General features: G+C 35.9%; 1 protein-coding gene across 1 annotated transcript; it reads right to left on the bottom strand.

The window, feature by feature from the left end:
- Positions 1–9024: 9024 nt before the first annotated feature.
- Positions 9025–10911, bottom strand: LOC126607161 (cytochrome c oxidase subunit 6b-2). Its single transcript, XM_050274638.1, has 4 exons — positions 10741–10911; positions 9736–9824; positions 9562–9643; positions 9025–9219 (listed from the first exon to the last, which is right to left on the bottom strand). Exons 1-4 carry the CDS (start codon positions 10747–10749, stop codon positions 9166–9168), a joined length of 234 nt encoding a protein of 77 aa, XP_050130595.1. The 5' UTR covers positions 10750–10911; the 3' UTR covers positions 9025–9165.
- Positions 10912–11710: the final 799 nt, after the last annotated feature.

Raw genomic sequence — 11710 nt, 5'->3', positions numbered from 1 at the left:
GTGTTTGCTACAACCGACACCGGGTCCTAAAATATTTAAAAATAATTATTAGCGTCGGGTAGAAGCGACATGATTCTTTTTTTAACCGACACTAACTTTATGTCGATTGAAAGCGACACGGTTTTCTTTTTATACGACACCACCATTTAAAAAGATTAAAAGCTATGTCGGTTATAAATGACATTAACAGTCTATGTCAGTTATTAGCGACATAGACAGTTTATGTCGGTTATACTCGACATTAATTCTGACACCATGTAAAGAAGATGTCGGAAATGTCTTATCCGCCAGTATGTTATATAAAACTGACACCAGCCACCGACACAATAAGCCACTTTTGTAGTAGTGGTAAAATGCAAGAGCCTTCTTCAAGCATTTGAATCAAGCTCTCAATGAAAGCACCAATTTTTGGTAGCAAATTTTTGCCGTCTTCAGTCTTGATGAAAAAGTACATACAAAACTATCAACACCTTTGATCAAAATCCAAAGCCTCACGCGCCCACACGAAGTGAGAAATGGGAGCTTTGGCCAATGGATCTTCAATACCTAATTTAATTTCTCTTAAAAGAGTGAGTGCTTAAGGCTTGTATGTGTAGTAAAAGCTTACCAGAATTTGGTGGAGATTGAGGTATTTATAGGAGGTAGTGACCGGCCATGGTGTAGCTTTTGCCTTACAGATGGCAGCCTTCTATTGGACAAGTTATGTCATTCGTAGGTGATATGATATTAACTAGCACTCAAATTAACCCTCTTTTTATCAATTGTAGCAAAGTATGTAAGTAGGGATCGTTCTAGGCCGGGGATTAGGAGGGATTGCTAAATCACTTGAAAACTGACTCAAATACGTAAAAACAAGTTTAAAACACTAAACTAGACTCAAAGAATGCAAAACTAAACTTGGAAATACCAAAACAAACCAAAAGACTCAAAACAGCACCAAAACACTCAAAACTGCCTTAAAAACACAATCTAGGCAGTTTTGAACACTAGACACAAACTTGGACGAAATTAGGTTTTAACTTGACTCAAAACACTTAAAAACACAAACTAACTTGACTTCTAACTAATATGACTCAACAAAGAAAAGGGGGATTGATTTTGGACGAATTTGAAAACAAAACAAAACTTTGTAAAACGAACAGATTTTAAAACGAATTTGGTTTAAATGAATGGATGGAAGGCTAGCTAAGGGGTTCATCTCCACACATGTTATACTTGCATTCAAAACGATTTCCAATTGCTTTTCAATAACCCATGAATTCTCAACGCCCCAAGTTAATTAGGTCCGCTTAAATTAACCTTCAGATTTTCCTAACGTTATTGAATTGGATGATTGCATACGACAACCCAAAGCATTCCCCACAAGTCCCCTACATGATTGCATAATAGAGATACAAGCAAGAATCATTAAGTTCTATGAAAACCATAAGCATTGACGAAGCACTTGTTACTATGATTGCATGAAACTTATGCCAAGAATTTACTTAACACGATTGTGATTAACAACCTTTACTACTTTTGAATATAAGTTTATAACGATTAGGTGAAATTCCCTTACATTCTAGAATCAAACTCATGCATGAAAATTAAGCGTGCACTCTCAACCAACATACACAAATCAGTTTTAATTCATATAGATAAGTAAATTGAATCCACGACTTATGAAACGCAATTGAAAGTAATCAAATCATATAGCAAGCATAATCATGGTTTCGAATCCCCCCTAGCCAAGGGGGGGTTTAGTTCCTCATACTCGCAAAGCAACGATACATAAGTTTAGAAATTAAAATCAAAGGAAAGGAAACACCTAGAATGCTCCAACGTGGCAGCAAGTGCATCCAAGAATCCTCCTTCCTCCTTGCTGCGGCAGAGAACTTTAGACAGGTTTTTGGGGTTATTTGTGGTGTAGAATGGATGGGGAATGGTATGGAAGGCGTTAGGGTTGATGGGTGGTGCGGCTAGGGTTGTTTTTAGGCAAAAATTTGGGAGAATGGTGGTGGAAGGGTGCGGCAGAGAGCAAGGAATGATTTCTGGCGTGAATTGATGTGTATGAGAGGTGGTGATCTGATCTAGGGGTTAATATGAGTATATATAGGCACTTAAAACCCTAGGGTAATCAGATATGGACTTGGATAACCCAAATCCACAAGGAAATAGGTTTAAACAATAAGATTTTGCAAAGGAAAAGGCCTCCTAGGTGCGGCAGGTAAGAGATAAGGTGGATAAGGCTTCTAGAAAGCCTTGCAAGGCAAGGAAATCAGATTTCTAGAAGGGAATAGGTGCGGCACTAAGGGATAAGGCTGATTGTGAAGGGATAAGGTGTCCTAAAGTGTTTAGGACTCCTCTTTGCAGCTGAAATCTTTGTACATTAGGATTAGGAAAGTTTGTCTTTGTCAATCCTTCTTCATCTTGGATTCCTTTTCCTTCTTGGACTTGGAAAACTTCTTTGTTGCTGAAACTTGATGCCATTTGGATTTAACTTTCCTACTTCAAGTAGGAAACCTTGTTTGAGTAGGGAACTTCATCTTCTAGGAATCCCAATTTCACTAGGAAACCTATTTCAACTAGGAATCCTAATTCAACTAGGAATCCATCTTCAATTAGGGACTTTCCTACTTCAACTAGGAAACCTTGTTCAAGTAGGAAACATCATCTTCAAATCTTCAATTTCGTCCATCCTCATGGCTCCAAGCATATGATCTTCATTCCAAGCTCTAATTTGCTCCAACAGGCTCCAAAATGCACCATTTTGCATACTTTGCCCTTAAAACCTGAAAACACATAAAACTAGCTTAAAAGACTACTTTAACTAAGGAAAAACAACGTAAATGCACAAGAACAAGCTAACTAAGGCGCATAAATATGCTCCTATCAGTAGGATGGGCAAGGAAATGATATTTTCAAGATATTAATTAGGAGATAATATCTTAAAATAAAGGTGAGAATATATCCCTAATTGATTGCAATAAGGATTCCTTACTTGATAGAGTTGGTCTTCAATTCAGAATGTATTAAAGATAGAATTTAATAATTAATCCTATCTTTAAGGCCTTTAACTTTTCCACGCCACGAGTAGGGGAACCTTGAGCAGTTATAGTCCACTGCCTACACTTCTAGAGATAATGAGTTGAGCGTGTGAATATAAATGTGTTGCCTCTAGGATTCTTGGGATTATTTTGTCTCCACACCCTTTACCTCAAGCATGATCAACACTTACTGTTTAATCTTTATTGGCTGAAATTTCAATTGTATAAATGTAATACCTTAATTACTTTCTTGTTATCTCCCTCTTGTTCTTCCATGGGGTTGCATTTATCTGACGCATTTTCTATTCGAATAAATGACAACACCAATTATTGGATAACTAGTTATTATTATTTATGATTTGATCGTAGGCCAAGGATATTAGAGTTTCTGCCTGTTAAGCATTTGGATTTTGCTTTAGTTTTTACTATATGTAGTAGGCTTGTATTAATTTGTTTTAAACAAGTTATTCACAACGTAACCTCTTCGATTATGTAGTCATCAAGGCAATCTTTCGTTCACTTAATAAAATTGTATTAGTTTACAATTTGTTTGTTCGCTTATTAATCACACACTCTAATATTCAATTTGGTACAAAAGCAAATCATTTCGATAAAATAAAATAAAATAAAATAAAGTTGTCATTGTTTGTTATTCAAATTTTGCGTCGTTCGTTCTTCTCTCGTACTCCTACACCTGACGCAGATCCCCGCACCGTTTTCGCATCTGGATCCATCTTCACTGTCATGACTACCTACCTGCAGTCTGACTGCATGGCACCGCACCCAACTGAACGTGCACATCTCTGCATCCTGACCTGTGCTGAAAACAGTCAACTGAATCCACTGCCAAGAACCACCGCACCGCATCAAATATGATCCACAATTCACTCATGCTGCTTGATCGCATCCAACTCGACCCATATCAAACACCAGAACTGCGTCGCTGTTCCCAATCATTGAACTCGTAGACTCACCTTCGTCGCCGCATCTGAATGACTACGAACCCATAAATCCACCAATGCTTGCCTGTATTTTCGAACCTACTGATTGATCCTGCATAGAAGTCTAGTCTGTTGAAAATTGCTCGCATTCTTGTCGCGGATTATAGTTCCATGCTTTTTCAGAAGATTGATTCCCTTTTTTTCTAGAAGCAATATACATAAGATGGTTTTGAAGTTGTTTAAAGTTGTTGGGAAAGGTTGTTTGGAAAGAAAAGAAAAGGAATTGAACTGTTGAACTTAGGTCTGACTGATTGAGACTTTTATTGAGCCTGGTTGGTTAGGAGGCCCACATTGAGTTGCTGCTCTTGTTTGTTTTTGAAGGCCCACAATAGGTCTGCCAACCACATCAACGATTGCTCGAGTACTTGGATTGTTGACCACTTGAGTGATATTGTGTACCTAGTTATTGGGATTATGGATCGTTTACTAAAATCTGTTGTTTGATGGTTGAGTGATGGGATTGCTTGCTTGCTCGTTGGAATTGGTTACTTCTTTACTTTGCCGTTTGTTCGCTCTCTTGCTTGTTCGCTTAGATTGCTTACTCGAATTACTCGCTTGAATCATTTGTCTTGTCGTGTCCACCTAACTTAACTTGTCTTGTTGTGTTCACCTAGCAGAGTTTGTCTGTTGTATCCGCCTAACAGAGCTTGTATCTGCATCTTGATCGGATTTTTAACACCTGCAAAAGTAGGGATAAAAAGATTTTAAAATACTTGCAAGAGAACAAGGTAATTGTAATATAAACTGCTCAAGTAAGGTTGTTCTCCACATAGATTATTGAAAACAATTTAAAAACCCAAAACTTATTTAATTATTTAAAATAAAGTTTAGAAAAGATTGATTTTAGAATTTACTACAATAATAATGAATTTAAGTAAAAACACTAAGTAAATCGGCAAGAGAAGGTAAACAAAAGAAACCGGTTTTTGAAAATCAATTTGTAAAAGCACTAGGGTTCCGCCGTCACCTTAACAATCCTATGTAATTTTACCAATCACTTATGAATTACACATGCAACTTTGAAGGTTAGGTTTTCCTAATGCATATTCTACTTGTGGCATTGAAGATAGAACACATATCAAACATGCAACTAATATGTGACATTCATATCAAATGTGAACATGCATGACTCGTTACACTTTGTGAAAACACTTTGAAAAACCATGCAATGCTTAAGACGTGGTATTCGCCGTAAGTGAACTTACAATTATTAACCACAAGAAGCACTCCTCAAATTTAAGGTGTTATTCCAATAGAAATTGTATCCAATTACTTATCTAAACATCCTAATAGTGATCAAGCATCAAGAATAAAGACAGTTAAACACAGTGATTAATAATTCAAAGTATGCATGCATAATATCATAAGCAATTAAATTAAAACTACATATTCATGCTAAGGCTTGTGGCCTCACCCTAGCAAAAGAAATTAGTTACACATAATCATAAAGCAAAATAACTTAGTTACACATAATCATAAAGCAAAATATTATTAAGAACAAGGATAGAAAACACCTTGCAAGTAAACTTGAATCGTCAAAAACTCTCTAAGCCAGATTCTCCAAAGTAGTGCGTAGAGAACCCTAATGGCTAAATAGCCTTATTTATACTACTATAAAATAAAATCATTCCTAGAAAATGTCTTCTAAAAACTAGGAAACAAAATAAATTAAGAGAAACAAGGAAACAATTTCCTAGTCAAACATGAACAAACTGCCCAGTTACCAAACAGCCACGTTCAGAGTCTTAGACACCTCCAATATAGGTCAAGGATGACTCTTTTTAAAACTTAAGATATCCTGAACATATTTCTAGACGGGCTTGTGTAATACCCTGAAAATTAAAAATATATGAATATGTGGAGTAAATCGAGAATAAATAGATTTATAGTTATGAAAATTTGATCAGAGAAATTTTAGAATTTTGTTTCCGGGATTTCTTATAATTTGCTTCAAAAAATTTATCGATAAGTAGAAAAGACAAAAATGCCCTAGTTGACTAAACGTAATTTGACGAGGACATATTTTATCTTCAAGTATTTTATCATATTTCTTGACATATTTGAATAGAGCTCGACCCTACGAAAGCGTGGGCGAAAACCGTTTGTGAATCCGAGTTGAAAAGAAGAAATCAGAGGTTTATAAAAGTAATAAAAAAAAAAAAAATAATAATAATAAAAGAAAAAAAAAAGAGGAGTTTGGAGGTGCCAGATGGCAACGTGAGAGGGGAGAAAAAAGAGAGGAAAGGGAGGAGAGGGGTTTCTGGAGGAAAAATGGAAGAGGTTGTGGCGAATCGGGAGAAGAGAGAGGAAGAGGATGGTCCAATCGGGAGGAGGAAAGAGAGGGCTAGGGAGGGAAGGAGAGAACAGGGGATTAGAGACCCCTTTCTCTTCGACCCATTTCGGATCCACGACCCGACGGATGTTCATGATTCCTGACGCCTTTCACGGTGATTTTCCGGTGAATTGAAGCTACTCACCCCTTGGAATCGACCAAGCATCCTATCCTCTTCCATTTCCACTCAAAAACCAACGAAATTTGGCCTTGGTTTGGTGAAACCCGCAAGGTGGGGAAGAAGGGTCTTTGCAGTGATTCACCCAAATCTGAAGCTAACTTCATCAACCACCACCACCAATAGACTCCCCCTCAACTCTAAGAACAAATCCCAAGCAATGGTTCAAGCGTTGGAGCTTGTTTGGAATCAAATCAAGAACACCCATTTCCAAGGTTTCCGGCAGATTGAGGTGGTTTTCAAGTGTTTTCCTACCCAATTGTACTTCAGCCCAGGTATGAAAGTTGTTCCTCTTATTGAACTCTACGTTTCTGTAAAATTTGGTAATTTTTGGAGTTCGTCGGAAAATTGGGTTTCCGTTCGCCGAAAACAGCCACCCATGGCAGCTTGTAGCCGATGGGCCGACACTGTTTTTTCATGCAAATTTTGATATTTTAAATCCGTAATTGGTACCCATTTTATATGATTCGATTATGAAAGCTAATGTTGAATGTTTCCATTACTAGAATATTCCGGAAATGGATAAAAGAATGAATGTGAACTACAAAAGTCTTGATCCTGTTCAAGGGTATATAGGTAGTCTAACGGGGGTTAGATGCAGCCTTAAATAATTGAGATTAATCTTTTGTTAGGAATTTGGTTGAAGAAGAGTAATTTTGGTGAATTATTTGAAAATTTATTCTTATGTTTTTTGTAAGTAAATTTTGGTTATAGATTTGTGAGTGATTAAGAAATTTAAATAAAGAATTGTGATTAACGGTAGTTAGTTAAACAAGAGTTTAAATTTGGACCTATCATAGTAATTATCTTCCGAAATAAATTTTCGGGTCGGGGCGTTACAACTTGAACCCAAAAGATGCCACCTTGAATGCCAAAAAGCATAAATAAGCCCAAAATGTCACTTTGATAGCTCATGCACTGGTTCTTTATTTCATTGCCATAAATTAATCGCTAGGTAGAAAAATCTGAAACGTTGATAGAAATAAGTTGAAAGACTCACGACCATCCTCCAAATAGAATCACTCCAAAAATCATTCGTTTATCACTTTTTGCTCATGAGAAAGTCTCATGTCCTACATTAAGAATAAAAATCAAAGTATCAAAATTTCACCAAAATATACTAAGAATAGAATAGGGTGAAATATATAATATAAAATGGACTTATCACATCTGCTTGTTGGCACCTCATGACGTGTGCCGCCATGAGTTTAGCAGGGAGTGTTGGAAATTAGTTATTATTTTATTTTTATTTATGGTTTTCTTGTGAGCCAAGGATATTAGAGTTTCTTGCCCATTAAGGAATGCTTTAGTTTTCACTATATGCAGTAGTGCTAGTATTAGTTTATTTTAAACAAGTTATTCAAAATGTAGCCTCTTAGGTTATGTAGCCGTCATGGCAATCTTTCGTTCACTTAATAAAATTGTAGTAGTTTATACTTAGTTAGTTTGTTTGTTAATCACACACTCTAATATTGAACTCTAATCACTTTGTAGATTTTACATTACTATACATTTGGTGAGAATTGGAGTTCTTTTTGTATTTTAATATTTTACGCCTACTATTTTTTGTAGAGGTGATCTTTACAAAATGATTTACAATTTAACAATTTTGATTATAAGCACAAAATTCTATGTGTTGGTCCGAAGCATTTTGAGAAAGAATTCCTCCTAATTCTTTAATAGTCAAGTATTGGATGCAACATTTCCTATTACTATCCTAGAGTTTCTTCATCCGTTATACTTATTTGACCACTTATTTGACCGCTAAATGAAAAAGAAAGTGCTATTCACATGCATATTTTCACTTCCCAAGCACCCTTGTTACTTTTTGCTCATTAATCTTCCTATTACTACGTGTTGTAGTTGCTTTTGACAGCAATGCATGCCAAATGCATGAAAGCAACGAAACCTTTGGGCCCATATAATATTTAAATTTCTAAAAACCTATTTAGATTTCTTATGTCACGTATCTCCAACACGGTAGCAATGCAATCAGCAACTTGATAAATTAACACTCACTTTGTATATTTATAGGGTCAGTTGTTCTCAAATTAGCAAATTGAATCTTACTTTTTAAAATAGCATAAACACGTCTAATGGTTCAGCAAATGATACTTTTAAAGAAAAATTTGGGATCAACTTTTGGGTGCACTTCGTTTTCTTATTATGTGATATACAGTAATAGTATGTTCTTAACATAAGACTTCAAAACACAAGCGGAATTGCAAGCAAGCTTCTCTAGCAATTAGTACCACGGCCTAGCGGCATTCCTCTTCACTAGTAAGTGAGGTGCAAAATAATTCTTTTTCAAAAAGCAGCCTTAGGTGATCTATTCCGAAGGAAGCTCCTACAGGTATACAGTTTCATAGAATCGCCTGAATGACTTGCACCAAACTTCATATAGCCAGAAACAATGGAAGAAGAAAACCCTCGAAAAAAATGAGTAAACATGGAAACATTTGTGCAGACAATCAAATAAATCTTAAATTAAAACAAACAATGTGGTGATTTCCATAAAATCAAAGAAATCTGAACACACAGGTCAATTATTGATTCACAAAGATCCAACAAAGAAACGATGCAACTTCCATATCAAAGAAAGATCATGCCAGAGGATATCATGTTAAATTATAGAGGACCTGGGAAAGTGCCGCCCGCCCTCTGCTCGTCCCACTTCTCAATCTACAATCATGCAAGCCCACGACAAAAAGGTTAGATTTTAGATATAATAGAGAATAAAATGTACCGTTACCTTTTCACTATACAAAGTGCTACCATTAAGCTTGTTCACCTTAATAATTTAAATGTTGAACTTTGAGCATTTTATAGAACAGCTTTCTCCCCATACTTGCAAAAGACCTTTTATCCGATAACAATGCAACAGGACCAGAGAAGACCATAAGGACCTTTCCCATTCTCGCTTTTTATTTCAGACGTAGGTATATGAAGTGCTTAATCAAACATTGGCACAATAAGAACACATCAGTTTTGAAGTATTCAAAAAGGTATGAGCAATGCACTCACCCATTCACCAGGGCAGAGAGAGCGGTAATATTTGGCAAATTTCTCACATTCATTCGATTCTTCACCCTTTGCTGAGACGCACCTGCAATTGGTTTCACATGTTAAGGATGGAAAGGAAAATTCTCAATTAACAGTTTACGGTTGAGCTCCTAGCGCTAAAGTTTGAAAAACTACCTATGAAATTCAATGTAACGCGAGAAACAGTGCCTGGTTTGATTTGTTGTGGGGAATCGAAAATCAGCAGGTGCTGTTTTCAGCTCAATCTGAGGTAACACAGCAGAAAAAAAAATGTAACAATTAATTGTAAATACAGAGAAGAAAAACAGATAAACTCCATCAAAGTGGCATTCCGTGGGCTAGAACAATATCAGTTTTATGCTGCCTTTACACTTTACATCTTCGGATATTTCATTCATTAGATTCCATGAACTAGTGTCTACTTCCAATCAGTGACAAAAGTATGCATGAGATCAAGAGGAAAACTGAAATCCATGAATACAGACCACGCAGGTAACTGTGACGACGGGTCACAATACCAAGAAACATCCTATAATACTTATTACAAACCATATACAAGTAGACAATTTGTGATAACTGAAATTCCAAACTGAAAATACAATCAAAGTTCAGGCAAGAACGGTAATCCTTGCCAAAGAAGTACCGATTAAAAATACGGGCATTCAGGAATATCGGAAATGGAGCAAATATTAACACAAAATTTTCAAAAGACATTCAATCATTCTGTTAGAGTGGGGTTGAACAGGCACACAAGTTTTGGATCCGATTGTTTCATACTGCTCAGAAAAAGTAAATGGCCCCAAATTAGCCTCCATACAACTCACAAAGGTTTATAGATCTCCATATAAATATAATTCCAACAACCCATATTTTTTTTTATCAGGAAACTTTCATAAAACATAAAAAGTAAAGGTAAATCTCCTGAGTTATTTCAAATTATATTCTACGTGTGCAAATAATTGATGAACAATAAAATAAATAAATAAATCAGAAATCTTATAAGGTCAAATCTACAAAGAAATTACCCAGAAAATAAAAAGAAAATAATCATAATTTAAAAAATAAAAAATAAAAAAATAAAAATATTCGAAAAACACAATAGCATCAAAGGAATAGAGATTCGTATAAGGATAAAACAAAACAGAAGTCTGGAATGCTAACCTCGGCCATGACTGAAGAGTGAAGACAAACTCGATGATCAAAGGGAAAATAATTTATGAATAAATGGGTGGGCTCTCCCTCTCCCTCTCCCTCTCCCTCTGCCTCTGCTTCTCTCCAGTTCCTTCGTGCGGTGACTAATTCTCTGTTGCCACGAAATTCTCCACCAAATAGTAGGTCAAATTACGTTTTTGGTGCTAAAATATTAAACTAATTTCTAATTTTGGTACCTCTCATTTCTACGTTGGCAATTTTAGCCGTGTAATTTTTCCTTCTTAGCAAATAAGTCCTCCAAATCTCCAAAAATGCCTCTATTTCAACTAGAAATCAACTAGATGCTTCGAGTTGGTAAGTTTGCTTGACTGTGACCACAGGCAGGGTGAAGTTCCCCATAGCCTCTCCACACCTGAAAGGATGGATAACCGTGACTTACTACTAGTTGTACCTATCACGTCCAAAAAAGGGGCACATAATAGTGCCACGCTTTATTAGTAACGCAATATTATAATATTAAATTCCAACACCATAGCACTACATTCCCAATAGAATGTAAGGCTATTTGAGGGGAAGTAAAACAATTTATTTTTAAGTAGTACGGAAGCGGAAATCATTTTGGTAAAACAAAGAATAAAAGGGCAACGAAATTTGGATAAAATTTTTACAACAAAGAAGTTTACAACTTACAACAAAACCAAAGAGTTTAAAGTAAGTAAACATACTAACCAACTCTTAAGTACGATTTGGAAAGTACAAAGTGCTAAGTTTAGCTACAAAAGATTCCTTCAGGATGTAGGGAATAGAGCATATGTACAAACAAAACCAGTGTAAAGTCAATGAGCGACTAAGAAGTTGACAAGTAACAAACAACGCTTGTCCCAACTTTAGTCCAAATCATCTATTTGTAGGTGCACTGGTCCTGTAATAAAGTAGGGGTGAGCATCACAAACGTTCATCGCTCCCCTTAGGGAATCCA

This window comes from Malus sylvestris, chromosome 16, assembly GCF_916048215.2.
Source record: "Malus sylvestris chromosome 16, drMalSylv7.2, whole genome shotgun sequence".
NCBI classification, from domain to species: domain Eukaryota; kingdom Viridiplantae; phylum Streptophyta; class Magnoliopsida; order Rosales; family Rosaceae; genus Malus; species Malus sylvestris.
The sequence above is the reverse complement of the archived record's forward strand: the minus strand, read 5'-3'. Positions and strand labels throughout refer to the sequence as shown.